Consider the following 21,024-nt stretch of genomic DNA (forward strand, 5'->3'; position numbering starts at 1 on the left):
TATTGTCAGTGACAGGATAATATCTATACTCATACAAGGAAGTCCAGTGAATACCACTATCATTCAAATATATGCACCAACAACCAGAGCCAAGGAAGGGAGATGTTGGCAAATAGTATGGGATATCCCATGGACTGCCAAAAAAACCCACAAATCTATCCTGAAGGAAGTGCAGCCAGAGTGCTCTGTAAAAGCATGGATTGTGAAACTTCGTCTCACTTACTTTGGCCATATATTCAGGAGACCTTTGAAACATACATACTGGGAAATGTAGAGGCGCAGGGAAAGAAAGGTAAGACCCTAAACAAGATGGATTGACACAGGACTTGAGCATGACAGAGGCTGTGATGATGGTGCAGAATAGAGCAGGTTCAAAGTGTTGTTTACAGGGTCGCGGTGAGTCATAATTGAGTTGCTGGCACCTAATAACATCATGTAACTGGAATCATTCAGTATCTGGCCTGTTGTATCTGGCTTATTTAATTTCATAATGATTTTATGATTCATACATGTTAAGAATATATTAGAACATCATTCCTTTGTAATCTCAATTAATAGTTCATTTTGTCTATGTACTGCATTTTGTTTATCCATTGAGGATACTTGAGTTATCTCCAACTTTGGACTGCTATAAATAACAGTACTGTCGAAACATTTTTGTAAAGTATTAGTTTGAATCTCTGCCTTCTGTTCTTTATCATTTGAATTGTTGAGTTGTATGTTAATTCTATGTTGTAACATTTTGAAGAAACACCAAACTATTTTCCACAGTGGCTGCATCATTTGTCAGTGTGCAGGGTTCCAGTTTCTCCACATTTCCTCCAATACGTGGTATTTTCTCTTTGTTTGATAATAGCCATACCCCAGTAAGGTATGGAGTAGTAATCTCATTGTGGTTTTTATCTGAATCTTTTTTATTCTTTACTTTTTTCTTTTTTTAAAAAAATTTTTATTCTCATTAATTTTACAAAGTTAACGGAGACTGAGGATTTCCATTCATTCATTGTCGTACTTTTCTCCCTGCCCACCCCTTCCTCCCAATTTGCTTTTCTCTTTGAAAAGTAAAAGAAAAATTATTTTATTTTATACAATCCCTCCCCCCTGAGTCCACTCCACTATGCAGCCTTCATTCTGGGCTCCTGTCATGGCAATAGTACCTAATCACATTGCCCTTTTAAACAGTTCTCTCCCTCATCTGTTTCAATACAGTATACATTATTTATCCCATCTTTCTTCTCAGTCTCCCTCTAACCACAACGTCAATCCTGTTTTACAACAGTGGCACTATGCCATATTTGTCCTTTTGTAATTGAGATACTTTACTCAACATAATGTCCTCCAGGCTCACCCATTTTGAATAATATTGCATGAGTTCCTTGTTTTTCAATGCAGCGTAGTATTCCATTTTGTGAATATACCACAGCTTCTCTATCCATTTGTTTGTTGATGGCATTTAGGTTGTTTTCAAATCCTTTCTATTGTGAACAAAGCCACGATGAACATGGGTGTGCATATATCTGTTTGGGTGGCAGTTATGATTTCTTTACGGTTTATTCCCAGTGGTGTAATTGCTGGGTCAAATGGTATCTCTATTTGCAACTTTCTGAGCAAGTGCCATACTGCCTTCCACAGTGGTTGCACCATTGTACATTTCCACCAACAGTGAATAAGGATTCCATTTTCTCCACAACCTCGCTAGCATTTGTTGCTGTTTTGTTAAATTTTGAAATTTTTACTGGGGTGAGATGATACATCATAGTTGTTTTGATTTGCATCTCTCTTAAAGCTCGGGATTTTGAACATTTCTTCATGTGCTTGTTGGCCATCTGAATGTCTTTGATGAAGTGTCTGTTCATATCCTGTGCCCATTTTTCAATTGGATTGTTTATCTTGTTGTGTTCAAGTATTTTATAAATTCCAGATAGAAGCCCCTATCTGACATGTCATTATCAAATACTTTTTCTAGTTTGTGGCTTCCCTTTTTACCCTGATAGAGAAGTTTTGGGATGTCCATAGGGATTTGATTCTTAGAAGGTCCCATTCATCTATTTTATCTTCTCCTCATTGTAGATGATCTGACTCTTTTGAAAAATAGTGTTGATCATCTTTTATGTGCTTCTAGGCCATTTACATATCTTTTGAGAAATGGCGTGTGTGTGTGTGTGTGTGTGTGTGTGTGTGTGTGTGTTTTAATGAAAGTTTACAGAGACTTAGGGTTTCTAGTCATTCATTGTTACACTTTTCTCACTGCCCACCTCTCCCCCCAATTCACTATTCTTGAAGAAACACTCTTGTTTGTATGCAATCCCTTCCCCCCAAGTCCGCTCCACTGTGCAGCCTTCATTCAATTTGATGGCAGTGAGTTGATTAAGTTTCTTCTCATTCTTACTTTTTTTGTATTTTTGATGTATGATAGGGTCTTATGGTTATCACGGAAGTCCACAATTGGGGTTGTGTGGTGGAGTGTACTTGGGACGGTGGGAGGGGTGAAGGGGGATTGTGTACCAGGGAAGGAGTGTTTCTTTTACTTTTGAAAGAGAGGAGCGAACTGGGGGGGAAGGGGGGAGCATGGGCGGGGAGGTAAGTGCAGCAATGAATGAATGGAAATCCAAGATCTCTGTAGATGTTGATTAAAAATATAAAAAAAAAATCTTGAGGTAAAATTGAAATTGTAGGATTTTTCTCTTTCTATGTGTTTAAGTCTCTTGTTTAGAATTAACAAGACTTCCTGGGAGGCCCTTATGTTTAAAAGTTGGGCCTGAGCAATTATATTTTAATCCATTGTTACTATATTTTGGAGTAACATTCTTCTAAGTCATACAACAGTCTGGTAAATTTGGTTGGATGAGGTAATCTGGGTTTGCTGTGACACTGAATCTTGTGCCATTTTGGTCACAAATGCCATAATGGAACAACTGTGCCATAGTTGTGCCAGACACCGAAATGGCTACCCGTCATGGGCAGTGTTTGGTGGAGCTCCCAGATTGATTCAAGATTGTTTCAGGTTTGGAAGCAGGAGTGACGTTCACTTCCTAAACCTCTGGAAACTCATTGAACTTGGAGAAACACAATAGTTATAGACAGTAGTTTCACGGTATCCTTCATTCACATTGTGTTTCATATAATCATTCATATTCATTATGTTTTATAAAATCAGTCACCATTAAACCCTGCCCACCATTATTACCCTGTCTATCCAGATCCCCGCCTTTTATTGTTTCTTGTTACTGATATGAATTCTTTTTCTAGGACAGTTGCTGTACAATTATAATCAGTTTTTGGAGTATGTGATGGGCCTAATATAAACTGTTTTATACAATTGTTTTATGCATTTGTTTTATACAGTTTGAGAAAACAAAATTTTAGGATTTTACGGGGAGTAATTTTGCTTTGAAATTAGGAATAAGGTTTTGAAACAATGTTTATATTGTATTTATACTGAATATACTGTATTATTTGACTAAATATATAATAAACTACATTTATCTTTAATAGATTGATGAACTCCCAGAAGGAGCTGTGAAGCCTCCAGCAAACAAATATCCTATCTTCTTTTTTGGCACCCATGAAACGTAAGTGAACAAAACTTTGACATTTCAACTTTAGGTTGATTCTGGTGGCATAATAAGTATGGTACCAGGCTGCGAATTCAGAGGTCAGTAGCTGCTCCTTGGGAGAAAGATGGTCAGCTTCCTCCTTGAAAGATAGCCAGCTTTGGCAACCTAATGGAGAGTCACAATAAATCAGAATTTACTCAGTTGCAATGGATGTGGAAAACTGCCCTGTTAGTTGAAAATGTATAACATTTTCTATATTGTTAAAACAATATGATCAGTTTTATAAAACTGTTAATTCTTAATATTGAAAAGTTTTCATCTTAGAATTCTTAATGACTGAAAGCCTATTTTTTTTAGTATCATTTTTATTCTGCTTTAATGTTCGGTATTACCCAGAAATCTTGTTTTATATACTCTTAAGCCCTAGGTGGCCCTCTTACATTCCTGGTAATTTCTTTTCTGGATATTGATATTTCCCTTTTGGAGAAATTTCTTTTGTTCTTATCTCATAGAACAAACTTTGTTCTCTCAGTCTCTTCTAGCTTGCTGAGCCCTGAGTTAAACATAAAATATTTTTAAGATTTTCTAGCTATTGTTGGTTAGGATACAGGCTAAAATTCTTATAATAAAGAAACCTGAAAATACAGCAGAGTCTCACATAATATAGAAGTTTCTTTCTTTTGAAACATTTCAGAGATTTAGAAATAGTTCAGGTTAGAAAACAACTCTGACCTAAGGACCCAAGTTCCTTCAGTCTTATTGTCCTACCATTTCCCAGGATTGCCCTTATCTCCTTATTAAAAAACTGATGCAACAGTCTTTTAATATTACCAATTAATATTATAAAACAAAACCTTTGTGTTCTCAGTGCAACTCCCTACAGACTACGCCACCAGAGCAAAAGAAGAGAACAGTATATAATAGGGTACATTTGGCACTCGCTGACACAGTAGTACTGTATATGGCTATTTACAATATGGAAAACAGATGGAATAGAAATTGCAAGTGTGAGGAAAGAATAAAAACTTACCATGAAATCTTATGCCTCTGTCCAAGATCTTACCTTTTGTTTGCTTATCAGTAGAGGTATGAACACAACCAACCATTAATGCATTTGACACATCAGTGTCACAGTGTTTGCCTCACAGCAACCACAAGTGCAGTACAGCAACTTGTACACCAGGGCTATATGACATAGAGGAATGTCTGAACAAAAACAATGAAAGACAGGCCTGAGGGCCCACCTTTGTCAAATGTAATGGTTGACTACCCAATGCGGACAGGGAGTGGGGTGGAGCTCCCTGATTAAAACAAGCATGGAAGGAGGAGTGGCATCCACTTCCGTAATAGCTTGCCTCCAGAAACCCTATGAACCTGGAGAGGGAGAAAGGCACGCAAGCACCAAGGACTCTCCTTCATAGGGTTGCTATGAGTCACCTGTGACTCGACGGCACTTAAAAACAAGAGGTATGAACTTTGAATCAATAGAGATCTCTGTCAGTTTGACATCTTCCACATTCTTATCATGAAAGACAGTCAGTCAGAAGAGCGTCCTCCAATCGAATTTCTTCCCCCCCCCTTTGATGTGAAAAACAGGTTTGTTTCAGTTGAGTAGTTTTGTTTTTCTTTGAAGCTAGTAGGAACTCTAACTGTTGGAACTAATTTTATTAATCACATTTTCCTCCTTAGAGAGCTTTCTAGAAAGCTTAGAATGAAATTATTTATCTCTAATAAAGAAATAAATTTTTAATACAGAATTTTGTATTTGTCTCAATCCTAGTTCTCATTTTATTCCTGTATCATTGTTTTTCTTTTCATTTTGGACCTAATTTTAAGTGACATAATTCTATTTCTGGGATAGAAAAAGATGGGATTTAGTAAGTAAAATTATCACACTTCTAATATAAACATCAAAATCAACCATTTATCATATTATTTAAGGGGGATAGTTTCCATTCATTTAATAAACTTTTTTAGGCATTTTGCAAGCTACTAGAAATAAAAGATGTCCTTAAAGAGTTTGGCACTTGGTATATTGCTGGTGAATACAACCAAATCATTCCAGTGAGCTGTGTAAAGAGTTTCACAGAGCTTTTTCTTACAGTATCCTCAATAGAAGTCAGTAGCTTATTACGATGCTTACCTTGATAAAAGCAGTTCTAACAAGTACCTGTAAAATATCGTGTGGTTTTGCTATCCAGGTATGTTGTTGTTGTTATGTGCCGTCGAGTCGCTTGCGACTCATAGCAACCCTATGTACAACATCCCTAAACTCTTCTCTGTCCTGTACCAATTGCACCGTCTCCGATACACCCATTCCGATTACCCCAGTCACTGAATCAATCCACCTCATAGGGAGCCTTCCCCTTCTGCGCTGTCCCTCCACCCTACCAAGCATGATGTCTCTCTCCAAGGGTCTGTCCCTCCTTGCAACATGTCCAAAGTATGTTAGACGAAGCCTTAGAATCCTTGCCTCCAAGGAGCCGTCCGGTTTGACCCTTTCCTAGCAGTCTATGGTACCCTCAATACTCTTCTCCAAGCACCACAGCTCAAAGGCATCAATTCTTCTTCTATCCTCCTTAGTCATTGTCCAACTCTCTGATGCATAACAAGTGATAACAAAGACCATAGCCTGTATCAGATGCACCTTAGTCTCCAAAGAGACACCATTGCTCTTCAGTACTTTGGAGAGGTCCCTAACAGCCGACTTTCCCATGGCAGTATGTCTTCTAATTTCCTGGCTGCTGGTGCCAAGACTATTGACTGTGGAGCCAAGCAAACTGAAGCTGTAAACAATCTCGGTCTCTTCACCATCCATCCTGATGCTGCCAGTTGGTCCAGTGGTGAGAATCTTTTTCTTCTTGACATTGAGCCTCAGTCCATATTGGAAGCTGCAGTCCTTGACCCTCTGCAGCAAGTGCTTCAGGTCCTGCTCATTTTCAGCAAGCAGGGTTGTGTCATCTGCATATCGCAGATTTTTGATAGATCTTCCACCAATCTTAACCCCACATTTCTCCTCATAGATCCCAGCCTCCTGGATAATCTGTTCTGCATACAGATTGATGATCCAGGTATAGATCTTTTTAATAAATACCTAGAGTACAAGGAAGGAATTTCAAATAACCTTGCATTTAATGTTGTTTTGAGTGAAGGTTTACTCAATATTAAACTCGGCCACTGCCACTATGTCAATTCTCACTCTCTTCATTAGGTTTCCTATATATCTTCACAGAAGGAGACTGCTTTCTTACTCTCCCTGAGTGGTTAGTGGATTTAAACTGCCAGTCTTTTAGTTAGCAGTCCAGCACATGAACAACTGTGTCACTGGCTATTAGGCATAAAACTGAGATTATATGCCCTGGCAAGTAAGTTCTGGCAAGGCACGTACCTAATATTCAACCCTTCTGTAAAGGCAGAGTTCACGTTGCTTACTCCTGTGTGCACAGCAGTTAGCCAGTGGTAATAAACTACCTGTTCAATGAATTTTAATTAAGTAGTCAAAATCTCAAAGGTATGGGAAAGGTGAGGAACTTAACAAGAGATTCTGTGAGCTCTAGTTATAAGTCATCCAAAGGCTTACCCTCATGTAGAGGCAGGGTTCTCCTCCAGATGTGACTGATTGTATTCTAATGCCCAGAGAGTTCTACTCTGTATATATAACGTAGCTCTAGGAGTTTTGATCTTTTCCGTTTTCAAGGCAGCCTTGGCCAGGGGGGAAGAAAAATATCATTCTTAGGGCATGTGACTTTGAATAATTTTGTTTCTGGCTGCCCTTTAAATGTAAAACATGTAATAAAATAACCAATTCAAAATGGGTTTGATGTCTAGAATTATCTGTATATTAGGGGAGAGGCAATCTATCAGAAATAAGAACTTACTATAGAATAGTTGACTCGTGATTACTCTGTGACAGCGGCTAACATGGCCACTTGTCATTTAAAGCCTTTCCTAGGGAAGAGAGGGCAAGGCCACCATTTTGTTCACATGAAAATACTTTCTGTTCTCTGTAGCAGGACTTACATAACAGATAATTATGCATTTTATTAATAAAATAAGGATGAATAGAAATTATTAACTCTTTCATCCAAAAATAATAACCATTAACTCTGATTCTTATGGCCTAGTTAAGATTTTGGTCAGCATCCCCAGCTGGTGGTCTGTGTGCTGCTCTGGCGGCCTAGCTCATAATCGGCACCTGTGTGTAGAGTCAAAGGCTGCCAGAGTTTGATATTATTCAAGACAAAGTACTGTGACAGTAGAATCGCCATTCCCAAAATCTGTTTCTTTCTAATGTTCAGTTCCATTTGCTTGTTTTTTAAAAAGTTATTTTTTAAAAAAAATTTAGGAATCTGCTAAACTCTTTCTTGGTTCACTGAAATAAAGTCATTCTGGCTCTGCAGTAAACGAAGAACTAATAGGGAAAGTTTGATTTCTTAAACTGGTCTGGAGTCAAAAACCATACTCACTTTTTTATGAGCTTGAAGTTTTCGATGTGATCAGTGTGAAGGATCAATACTGAAACACAGTCAGGAAATGGAACTTAAAACCATCAACAACAAACTACTAAGCTGTATCAAAGCTTTAAGTATCATCTGCAGGTGATAATTCCTAGATTCATGTCTCTAACTTAGATATGTCCTCCGAACTCTAGAGCCATCTCTTAAAATATGAATTATCATTTTGAAAAACCTCTGATGGGCTGCCAGCTCGCCCAGAGCTCTTACAGTGACCTCCCAGGGCCTGAGTTATCAATTTGCCATTGCATAGTACTCTCCCCCTTTAGCCTCTTCTGTTTCTTGAACTTAATCTCACTCTGGCCTTTGCATTTGCTCTTCTTTGAGCGTATTCCACTCGTTCCTAGTTGACACCTGAGTTGCTTCACTTCTTTTATTTATTTTCTTAGCTAGGCCATTTGGGCACACTATGTATTTTATTTACCCTTCTTATTTGCCTAAACTGCACCATTACATTACTTATTCCATGAGGGAGAGATGTTTGTTCCACTGGTCCTCTCACAATCTCTAGCTCCACTGGAATGGTGGCTGATGCATAATAGATGTTCACTAAATAGAGGATGAATGAATGAATAAATGAATCTTAGTTAATAATGGAAACTTCAAAGGAGTCTGCCAGGACTCCAAATAATTTAGGTAATAATGATGGAAACTCTAACTTAAATGCTCAGCTCTATTAACTGACTCAAGTATTTAGTCTGTTGACACATAAGAATTCACACCCTTTTGAAATAAAAGCAAAGAGACTTATGGATGCTAATTTCTCAGATTGGAGAAACAAGGCAGGTAGGAATCTACAGTGCTCAAAGGCATGGAGAAAGAGTTATGCTTTTATAATAAAGATGAGGAAGAGATTTGTGTGATGGTCACCAAGTGAGCATAACATCAGCAACCCCACTGCAGACCATGTTCTTCCTGAGTGCACTGCTCTTCTAAGTGCATTCCTGTCCTCCGTCTCCATTCACTAAGCTACCATCCTGACCTCCATGCTAAACAAGTGATATGGCCCACGGTCTTCTAGTCTGGTGCAGCTTAAGGCTGAAGGCCAAATGCATATAAATGAGAGGAAGTTGAGGTTATATCCTCAGGAATGAAGAAGCAGGAACTTGGAAGCAAATGGAATTTTGATTCAGACCTTATGTCAACCATTTTATTATTTCAAATGCCTTACTTTTAGAAATTTTTAGCTGAAAGTAGAGAGTACCAGAGGAATGTCTATCTGTATTTCATTGTCTATGCAAAGGCACTTGAATGCATGGATCACAACACATTGCAGCTAACTTTGAACAGAATGGGAATCCCAGAACACTTGATTGTGCTTATACAAAACCTATACTTGAACCAGAAGGCAGTCATCCGAACAGAGCAAGGAGATACTTCATGGTTCAAAATCAGGAAAAGTGTACATCAGAGAAGCATCCTATCACCATAACTTTTCAATCTATATGTGGAACATCATTGTGGAGGCTAGGCTCTATGAGGAGTAATGGGCATCAGGATTGGAGGTAGACTCATCACAGTATGCATTATGTAGATGATACAACATTGCTTGCTGAAATTGAGGAGGACCTGAGGCACTTGCTTCAGAAGATCAAGGACTGCAGCCTTCAATATGGATTGAAGCTCAGCATCAAGAAAACAAAAATTTTCACCACTGGGCCAATCAGCAGCATCATGATAGAGAAGAGATTGATATGCTTAACAGCTTCAGCTTGCTAGGTTTCACAGTCAACACTCTTGGCACCAACAGCCAAGAAATCAAAAGATGGTTTGCCTTAGGAAAATCTGTCAGGGACCTTCCAGAGTACTGAATAGCAGTGATGGTAGTCTAAGTTGCGCCTGATCCAGACCATGGTCTTCACAATTACTTGAAATGCATCAGAGAGCTAGACAATAGCTAAGGATAGTAGAAGAAGAATCTATGCCTTTGAGTTGTGGTGCTGCAGAAGAATATTGAATATACCATGGACTGCTAAGAGAATAAATAAGTCTCTCCTGGAGAGGGTGAAACCAGGCCATTCCTTGGAGGCAAGGATTTTTAATCTCCGTCTGACATACTTTGAGCTTGTTGTAAGGAGGGACCAGTCCTTGGAGAAAGACATCATGCTTCGGAAGGTAGAGGATCAATGCAAGAGAGGAAGACCATGGATGAGATGGATTGACTCAGTGATTGGGTTAATGAGGGTAGGTGTGTGAGAGGCAGTAAAGTTGGCTCAGGATAGAACAGCGTTCAGAGCTATTGTATTATAGGGTCACTTAGAGTCTCAAGAGACTCGATGGCACGTAATGACAGAAGTACAAATTTATTTTCCAATGGTGATAATTATTTTGGGATAAGGTTTATATTGGATAAGATCATATATACCCTACTATTTCTATTTTTGTATTTTCATTTATTGTTGTTATTAGGTGCCATCTAGTTGACTGTGACTCATAGTAGCTGTGTGACGTTCCCTGGGGTCTAGTGGTTAGGATTCTGCGCTCTCACAGTAGCTGTGTGAACAACAGTTCTTAACCTTGTCCTGTCCTTACCATCCTCCCAATCTCTGATATGCTTGAGCCTGTTGTTACAACAGTGAATTGTCAGTCCATCTTCTTGAGGGTCTTCCTCTTTCTCTGACCCTCTGCATTTCCCAGTAATGATGGGTTTTTCCAAGGGCTGTCCCCTCCTGACAACACACTCTCAGTGTGCAAGGTGAAATTGCACCATCTTTGCCTCTAAGGAGCACCCTGACTGATACCTCCAAGGCAGACTTGTTTGTTCTTTTGACGGTCCATGCTGTGTTCAGTACTCTTCTCCACAGGTCAAAGGCATTGATTGTTCTTCAGTCTTCCTTATTCACTGTCCAGTTTTTATATGCATAGAAAGCAGTTGAAAATAGAATGGCTTGGATCACTCAAACCTTGTCTTTAAACCAACATCATTGCTCTTTAGCACTTTGGAAAGGACTTCCCTATGTAACTTGCCTTTTGATTTCTTGACTTCTGTTACCATGAGTGTAAATTCCAGATCCAAGTAAAAGGAAATCGTGGACAACTTCATTCTTTTCTCCATTGGTCCAGTGGTGAGGATTTTTGGTTTTTTGATGTTGAGATGTAATCCATCTCATATTTTTATACTTAGTGCCTCAGCAAACACTTAAAAGATTTTTTAAAAATATATAAAAGTATTAGTGAATTATGTATTGATGTGATATTGCTGTTGCGTGCTGTCAAATTGGAATTAATCCATAAATGATCCTCCAGCAGGTTTTCAGAAGCAATTAACACATGGAAGGAGATTGTCCATCCTTCTCCTGTGGAGCAGCTTGTATATCCAAACCGCATGTCTTTGGGATTGCAGCACAGCTTCTTACCACTCGGTCACCAGAACTCCCTAATGTGATACTTGAATTATATATTTGTTTGATCTCATAGTCATATGGTTGCTATAATTTTTCATAAAACCCTTTTCTAAATGTATGTTAAAATTAACATAAATAAAAGCCTTTTAATATAAACAAACTTTAATATAAGGTGATAATTTAAGTGCTGAAGTAAACTTATTTAATGGTACTTGTGTAACAGAAGCTCTCGTGGCCTACTGAGTAAGGAGTTGTGTTGCCAACTCAAAGGCAGATAGTTTAAATTCACTAGTTGTTCCTTGGAAGAAAGATAGACACTCCTCCCATGTGATTTGCGGCTTCCTCCCATGTGATTTGTGGCTTCCAAAAACCCACTGCAATGAGTTAGTCATTCAGTCAGTGTGTAACTAAAAACCAAATTTAAAACAAAGAAGAGACCTCTAAAGAAACCATAACTGCCACCCAAGCAGATGTATGCACACCCATGTTTATTGCAGCTTTGTTCACAATAGCAAAGAGTTGGAAACAACTTAAGTGCCCATCAACAAACAAAGGGATAGAGAAGCTGTGGTATATTCACACAATGGAATACTGTGCAGCATTGAAAAACAAAGAACTCATGAAATATTGTACAAAATGGAGGACCCTGAAGGGCATTATGTGAGTGATATATCTCAGTCGCAAAAGGACAAATACTACATAGTACCACTGTTGTAAAATGGGACTGACATCAGGATTGAGGGGAGACTGAGAAAGAGGGAATAAATAATGTATACTGCATTGAAACAGATGAGGGAGAGAACTGTTTAAAAGCAATATATGACTAGGTATTATTATCATGACAGGAGTCTAGAATGAAGGCTGCATATTGGAGTGGACTTGGGGGAAGGATTGCACAACAATGAATTTTTTACTTTTCAAAGAGAAGAGTGATTGGAGGGAAGGGCTGGGCAGGGAGAAAAATACAACAATGAATGAATGGAAATCCAAAGTCTCTGTAAACATGCATTAAAGTTAATAATTTTAAAAAAAAGCCAACAAAAAAGACATTACTAATTTAGAAGCAAATTTTAAAGTAATACAAGCCAGGGTTGCTTGCTTGTATCTCAGCTATTCATATTTTTTTTTCATCTGAAACATGTTCAGATATATATATATCTTAGAGAGTTTATATATACACTTATATAAACTGAAACTGATATTTAAATTATCTTATTTTCTTGAAGGCTATAGTGTCATGACTATTTTTAATATTTCCCTGCAGGGCATTTCTAGGTCCCAAAGACCTTTTCCCATATAAAGAATACAAAGACAAATTTGGAAAGTCAAATAAACGGAAAGGATTTAATGAAGGGTTGTGGGAAATAGAAAATAACCCAGGAGTAAAGTTTACTGGATACCAAGTAAGTTTATTTTGTTATCCCTCATGATACCTCTTTTCTTTAGTTTTTCTTTTTCAGTCCTGTCTTTTATGTCCTCGATACTAATGGTCACTATCTGTTTGAAGTCAGAATGTTTTTTGGTTCCAGCAGTAATTTTGATTAAATTCTGTAATCCAGAGATCAAGTGGTCAGTAGAAAATTTAATTTGCCAGACCATTATTTTAAAAATGTTAAGAATATTTTATAAGGTGTTCAAGAGTTATAGACAACAGAAACAAATAAAATTACATACATAATCCTGCATTCTCAGTACATTACAAGTGGATATGTGAGTAGACAGACAAGATGAATAAATAAGGATGAATGAAAGAAACTATACCCAGGGCTATATATAGGTTTAAAAAAAACCCAAGAAATAGAAAGCATTGATGCTAACTCATAATCTTGAGAAAGTTTCTGAGGCTGTAAATCTTGATGAGGAGACTGTGCATCTCTTTCTTGTGATCACATGGTGCATTTGAATCTCTTGATTCTTTGATTTGCAGCCCAAAAGAAATGCATTAGACCACCAGGGCTCCATGTATAGATTTGGCAGAAAAAATTTCCATGTTCTTTTTTTATTTGTGTTGTAAGTATACCCATATATATCCAGTAGAGCCAACAGGAGGCAGAGGTAAACTTCTTACGTGTCATTGAAATCCAGTGCCCACTGGGAATGAGTCAGTCACTGATCTGGATTCGCAGGACCATCGTCTTGGGGGACATGAAAGTCAATTGGTATAACATAGCCCATGAAGGTATATTCTACATCCTATATGTTTATATTAATATTCTACATCCTGTTTATTACATCCTATAATATTCACTACATCCTGTAGTGACTGAAAATCTTTCAAATGGCCATCTAAGATACAAGTCTTGATCTCTCCTTTCCAGAGAAAAGAAAAGTGAGAACTGTCAAAGGCAGATGGTAACAATTAATCCATAATGCTAATGATCTTCACAAATCTCAATGACCACAGCCCTGAGATCAGAAAAACTAGATGGTACTAAGCTACCACAAGTAGCCTTCTGAGTTGACCCCTCTGAAAGGCATCACAATACTAGGGTCTTACATAAGCTTGGAGGAAAATGTAGAACAAAGCTTAGTTATAATAATGGCTAGGTTTACTGATAAAGACAAGTGGAACCTCTGAGACTATGGCCCTTAGTTAACTTTTGAGTCTGGAAAAGAATTCATCCATGTGCTCATCTTTAAGTCAAACTTAAAGGCCAATAAAGTAAACTGTAACACCAGGTAGGTACTTAATCAGCCCAGTGATAAAGCTCAGAAAGGGAAAGGATATTAGAATGAATGGAAAGAAGAATCACAGAAGAAATCTAAAGAGTGCTATTGCAGTGTAAAACAAATGTGCATGAATGGTTGAATGGAAAACCAGTCTACTCTGTGAACCTACACTTAAATCATAATAAACAGGTCTTTAAAAAAAAATAAAAACAAAACACTAAAATCAAAGGATGAGATTTTGTATTACCAGGCTTTCCCATTAAAAGGATCAGTTAGTTATAATCCTGCATGTTGCTATATACTATCAAGTTGGAACCAACCCGGAGCTTACCCTCCGGTGGGTTTTCAGAGGCAGTAATTGTACAGGAGGAAATTGTTCATTCTGCGGAGCAGCTGGTGTGTTCAAACTGCTGCGTGCCTTTGGGATTGCAGTTCAGTTTACCACAAGGCCACCAGAGCTCCTTCTGCATACGCATAAATTTTTTTATTAAGAAAAATGTATTTCTTAGTTTAAAAAAATACCTATAACAATAAGCTAAACTCCTTCCAATGAAAATAGAGTCTTTAATCAAGACAAGGGTGCTGGCTCTCACCCCTCCTCTTCGGTATTTAGAAGTCCTAGCCACAGCAAAAATATAGGAAAAAGAAATAAAAAATAGCTACATTAGGAGAGATAAAATTATCTCTACTGCTAGATAATATGATCCTGTATAGAAAATAACCAAGAATCCAAATAACTTTAAAGCTAATAGAAGAATTTAGCAGAGTTGCAGGGATAAGGTCAGCAAGAAAAAAAGAACATGGATTTTCATACACCATCAATGAGAAATTGAAAGGGAAAATAAAGGGGGAAATTACATTTATAATAGCATCTAAGAAATGAAGTTCCTAGTAGTAATTCTAACCAGGGACATTAGGATTTACACAATGAAAACTATTAAACACCTGGTAAAAGAAATTAAAGATTTAAATAAGTGGAAAGATGTTCCATGCTCATGGATTGGAAGACAATACTGTTAGGTGAATACTACCCACAGTGATTTTTACAATCACTGTAATCTTCGTCAAAACTCTAGGAGTATATAGATTTAAAAAAAAAAACCAGTCCTACTCATCTCAGTGGCACCTAACAACTAAAAAATCACAATGGAACTCAATATAGAAGCAGATATTTTGGCAGAAATCTTTCTTGATTTCACACTCTTCTTGTAGTCTAACTGGTGTCTCCAACCTTGCTGCCTCACCTGTAGATTTTGGATTTTCCAGGCCACCTAATTGTGTGAGCCAGTCACTTGAAGCAATTAATCTTTTATTCTCTCTCAGATTATTTTAAGGCTAATCAAGAACAGACCCACACAAAAAAACAAACAACAAAATGATCCTCAATTTATATGGAAGGGCAGTTAGAGCCATACAGCTAAAACAGTGTTGAAATAAAAGAACAAAGTGGAAGACTCAAATTTCTTAATCTTAAAACATTATGTAACTCCAGTAATCAAAATCTCAAGCTAGACTCAGAGGCGGTAGTAGAACAAGGATGTATTATTACTGTTATGGGATGGATCTGAAAGCAGAAAATAATAGAAAAATGTTTACTTTTGTTTTATTGACTGTGCAAAGGCATTTTCACTGTGTGGATTATAACAAATTTTGGATAAAAACACTGAGAAGAATCTAAATCCTAGAACACTTGTGTTCATTCAGAGCCTGTACATAGGTCAAGATGCAACCATTTGAACAGAACAGAGTGATACTGGATGATTTAAAAAGGAAGGTTGTGTGCCAGGGTAATGTCCTTTAACCACACATACTCAACTTGTATGCTGAACACATGATCCAAGAAGCAGGGCTACATGAAGAAAATAGCATCAGGATTAGAAGAAGACTCAATAACAATTTGCATTACAGATGACACCCTTTGCTTGCTGAAAGTGCTTCATATGCTTGTGAAAATGGAATACTGAAAAAGGAAGACTAGAGAAAGATCTGTGCCTTTAAAGTTTGCCCCTGGCAAAGAGTAGTGAATATACCATGGACTGCTGAAATTACAGACAAAGCTGGATTGGAAGAAGTGCAGTCAGAGTGTTCCTTAGAAGGAAAGATTGTTAGACTGACTGTCTTACATATACATTGGGCATGCTATCAGAAGGAACCAGTTTTTTAAGTGGATATGATACTTAGAAAGGTGGAGATTTAATGAAAGAGAAGAAGACCTTTGCAATATAGATTGATACAGTGACTGTAACAGTGGGCTTGAGTACAGCAGAGTATGTAAGACTCGTCTAGGATCGGGCCAGGTTTTCCGTCTCTTTTACTTAGGTCACTGATTTGAGTCAATGCAACAGTACCAGATAGCAAGTAATCAGAATAGTCTCATACTATTACTATCAATTTCACCTTGCTCAGTTCCACAGTCAGTACTCTTGGAACCATAGTCACAAAATCAAAAGATGAATTGCATTAGGAAAATCTGCTGTCAGGGACCTCTCCAGAGTACTAAACAGCAACATTCAAGAGATGAAGGTGTGCCTAATCCAGGCCATGGTCTTCGCGGATACTTGCCTATGCGTTAGAGAGTTGAACAATGAGTAAAGATGACAGAAGAAGAATTGTTGCCTTTTAATTGTGGTACTGGAGAAAAGTATTGAACATACCATGGACAGCCAAGAGAACAAATAGATGTATCTGTCCTGGAGAGGGTGAAGCCAAGTGGCTTTTTAGAGGCAAGGATTTTGAAGCTCTATCTCACGTACTTTGGGCATGTGGCCAGGAGGGACCAGTTTTGGAGAAGGACATCATGCTTGGAAGGGTGGAGAGAAAAGTCAGGAGAGGAAGACCCTGGATGACATAGATTGGCACAGTAATTAGAGTATTGGGGTCGGGGGGTGTCCGAGACAGTGAGACAGACTCAGGATAGGACCGAGTTTAGAGCTATTGTGCATAAGGTCGCTATGAGTCACAGTCGACTTGATGGCACAAAACAGCAACAACATACTATTTTAACAACAGACATACAGACCAATGGAATAGACTTGAGAGTCTAAAAATAAATCTGTATATCTGTGGTCAACAAATTTTTAACAAGAATGTTAAGCCTGTGTGATGGGGCAAGAAGAATCGTTTCAGTAAATGATGCAGGGGAATTGGATTACTATATAAAATGCCGCAGAATCTATGTCACATCATAAACAGAAATAAATTCTAAATTAATTAAGGATCTAAATATTAAACATTGAATCTAAAACCATAAATTCTTAGAACAATCAAGCCTGGCTTTCAACGATGGATAGTCTTCTATAATCGAAGTATAAACCACAAAAGACAAAAGGAAGAAAAATGCTCAGCTCATTGTTGTCAAGTTGGAACTGACTCAGCTCTAGTGGATTTTAATTGCCAGAGGAGAGGGACTTTTGAGTTAACTGGGTAACTCCCTGTGGATTACATCACCAGAGCTCTCTTTGGGTAATAAATGAGACCTCATAATTTTTTTTAAAAAAACAAACTTTTGTTCATAAAAAAAAGGTTAACCAAAGTGTGAAAAGATAAGCTACCCACTAGGAGAAATTTTTGTAAATCATTTATATCTAGCAATCTAATAACTAGAACATGTATAAAACCTTGACAGCTTAACAACAAAAAGACAACTGAATAAAGGACTTTTAAAAAGCCATTTCAACAAATATGACTGACTAATCACATGAACCAATGCTCAGTGTAATTAGCCTTCTTAAAAAAAAACACACACACACACAACAAAAAGCAAAATCCATTGCTATTTTGTTAGAACCCTCTCATAGCTGACCCTCCAATTGGTTTCTGAGGCTGTTAAGTTATATGGGAGGAGATTGCCTAGCCTCAGAGGCACCAATGGATTTGAACCACCAGAGACATGGCCTTTGGGTTAGCAGTACAACTCCCTACAGACTAAGCCATCAAGAGATACACTGATGCAGGCCGTGATTTTAGCAAGTACTTGCTATGCTTCAGAGCGCTAGACAATGACTAAGGATGATAGAAGATTTGATGCCTTTGATTTGTGGTGCGGGAGAAGAGTATTGAGCATACCATGGACCACCAGGAGAACAAATAGGTCTGTCCTGGAGAAAGTGAAACCAATTTTTTCCTTGAAGGCAAGAAATTTGATGGCCAGGAGGGACAATCCTTGAAGAAGGCCATCATACTTAGAAGGCGTGGAGGGGCAGTGCAGGATTAAAAGACATTGCATGGGATACAGTAACTGGGCCAGTGGGATTAAGTGTGTCAGAGTCAGTAAAACTGACCCAGGATAGGGCAGGGTTCCAAGCTATTGTACATAGGATCACTATGAGTTGTGGGTGACTTGATGACACATAACAACATTGACTTTTGCACTCTGGAATTGTTGAAATATGTAATAAAGTTGCATAAATAATAACTAGTGACTAGAAAGCATAACAAATACTGATTGTTAGAAAATAAGAACTTAAAGAAAGAAGGCCAGAGATTAAATGACGTTTTTGTACATTCAATGATTTATTCATTACAGATACCTTTTTGAAGAACATAAACAGAATATAGACACATGAACATCACCTAAAGGAATTCATACAAATTGTTGCTGAAGAGTTAGAATGTCAGTTTAAAAGTTGAGTTCCACCTGTTCCAAGCTGTATTTCAATTGACTGATATGTATAAAAAAGTGGGGGAATGAATAAAGCATATTGGAGGGGGGGAAAGGAGATATAAGTCAGAATGACAGATGCCATTTCATTCCCACAAGGACAACTAAAATTAAAAGCAAGCAAACAAAACCCAGAAAATAACCAATACAATGAATGAAAGGATATTGAAACCTTTGTCTAGTGCTAGTGGGATTGAAAAATTATACAACTCTTGTGGAGAAACAGTGTGGAGGGTCTTCAAAAAACTAAAACTAGAGCCACCATATTACTCAGCAATTCTGGTCCTAGATATATGTACCCAAAGACTCGAAAGGAGAGCAAAGTATTTATTGCAACATTATTCACGGCATCCAGAAATGCCTACGTGCTTGTCAACAGATAAATGAATAAACAAAATGTGGTACATAAATACAGTGGAATACTACTCAGCCACTAAAAGGACTGAATTTTGGTACTTGTTATTGTATGTATACACTATTTTGAAATTGAGCATCGAAATTCCATATGACCCAGCTATTCCCTTACTTGAAATATACCCTGAGAAAATGAGAACTGAGGCACAGATGGAGACTTGTACACCAGTGTTCATTCACCATCACAAGAATATGAAAACAGTCCAGATGTCCAACCACAAACGAATGGATTGAGAAATCATGGTTCATTCACACAGCATGCAGGAGCAGTGATTTTGTAAATTACTACAAAACTTGGGAGGGACTAGAGAACATTATGCTAAGTAAACTAACTCAGTCCCATAAGGGTAAAAACTGTATAAGACCATTATTACTGTTCTTTCTGTATAAGAACAGCAGAGGACGATCAGTCATCATTAGAATGTGTTTGAGGATCCAAGGGAAGCAGGAATATATAAGGGGGGGGGAGTTTAATCATAGCTCACACAATTTGATGGGTAGAGGGAGGGATGGGAAAAATCTGTGTAGTAAACAATGTATATGAACTTTATAAGTAAATAAAAGAAAAATTTTACTTTTAAAAAGCAAACATTATTTTGAGCAGAATAAACTAATTCCCAAAAGACAAATGTTCATCACATTTACATAAGAAGATAAAAATATGCAAGTTTGTAGAGACCGAAGTTTATTAGTGGTTACCCAAGATGGGAGAAAAGGGAATAAGGGGGATTTGTGATAATAGGAAAAGTGTATCAATTAAGGATAGATTTGCATAACTGATTATTAGAATTGCTGTCAGTAAATATCATATCTATAAAAGGTGAATTTGCAAAAGTTGTTTGACAGATCCAAGTACAATAGTAGGGAAAAGAGAGTGGTTACTGAGTCTGCTTACATAAAGCCAAACACTTAGGAGATTTTGTCTTTGTTTTGTTCCATGGAACATCTAAGTTAATTGGCTTTATAATGTGTTCAGAGATTCAATACTACTTTACTTTAGTTCATCATAGTTTCTGGGGTCTTAGAGACTTGCAGAGTGGCCACTTGTCACCTGGAACAACAGAGGAAGATGAGTCACGAATAAGAGAAGAGTGCCTGTTGTGTCTCTAATCTGCCTCCTATATCATGAGACCAGAAGAACTGGATAGTACCTAGCTAACATTACTAAACATTTTGATTTTAAAAAAAAATATGAGAGAAAAACCCAAATCAAAGGGGGAGGACTTAGAAGAGAATTTCACATTTTCATAGACTAGACTTTCTGGAATCATACAAGTTAACTCATAAAACTATTGCCTTGAAATAATCTTTAAACCTTAAATTGAAAGTCTTCTTCAAATAGAACATAGTAAAGACTAACTAGATGGTTTTTATTTATTTATTTCTCTTTCTTAAAAAAAGGACTGCTATGGATGTTACTGTTTTTTTTTTTTTCTTTCTTTCTCAGGGAATATTTATTGCATGTTATTACTTGACTATTTTTACGGTAAAAGTAAATGACACATAAACTCTTCTCACAAATATAAAATGGAAATCAGTGAAAGTATTTATCAACATGCATGCTGAACCGACATGGTTGGTCATGATTCTGCACCAGGGCCACCAGTCCAGGATTTCAAAAATCTGTGGATTTTCTCAGTAACTGGAACAAAATCTTCTTTATATATGACAATTGTCTCCACATAAAACCCCTTTGGAGACTCTGGCAGTTCAATTGTTGAGGCTCCCTTGTGCTCTGCTTCATCTGACAAAGTGCTATTTTTTCTGCCAAAGAAAAATATGGAGCCGAACACGGTCCAGGCGCCCAGAGATACACTGTGGACATGCGCCGGTACCAGACCGAGGCCTGATCGGGACGCATAGCT

The 21,024-nt window shown here is 37.6% G+C and overlaps 1 protein-coding gene across 1 annotated transcript in view; it reads left to right on the forward strand.

Annotated features, from left to right (window-relative positions):
* LOC102867263 (hepatoma-derived growth factor-related protein 3-like) overlaps window positions 1-21,024 on the forward strand; it is an 82,685-nt gene that overhangs the window by 48,245 nt on the left and 13,416 nt on the right. The window contains exons 2-3 of the mRNA XM_006885203.1: window positions 3,496-3,572; window positions 12,680-12,818. Coding sequence (XP_006885265.1) covers window positions 3,496-3,572; window positions 12,680-12,818 — 216 coding nt within the window. The remainder of the gene's footprint in view (window positions 1-3,495; window positions 3,573-12,679; window positions 12,819-21,024) is intronic.

This window comes from Elephantulus edwardii, unplaced genomic scaffold (assembly GCF_000299155.1).
Source record: "Elephantulus edwardii isolate Elephantulus edwardi_28Jun2011 unplaced genomic scaffold, EleEdw1.0 scaffold00041, whole genome shotgun sequence".
NCBI lineage: Eukaryota > Metazoa > Chordata > Mammalia > Macroscelidea > Macroscelididae > Elephantulus > Elephantulus edwardii.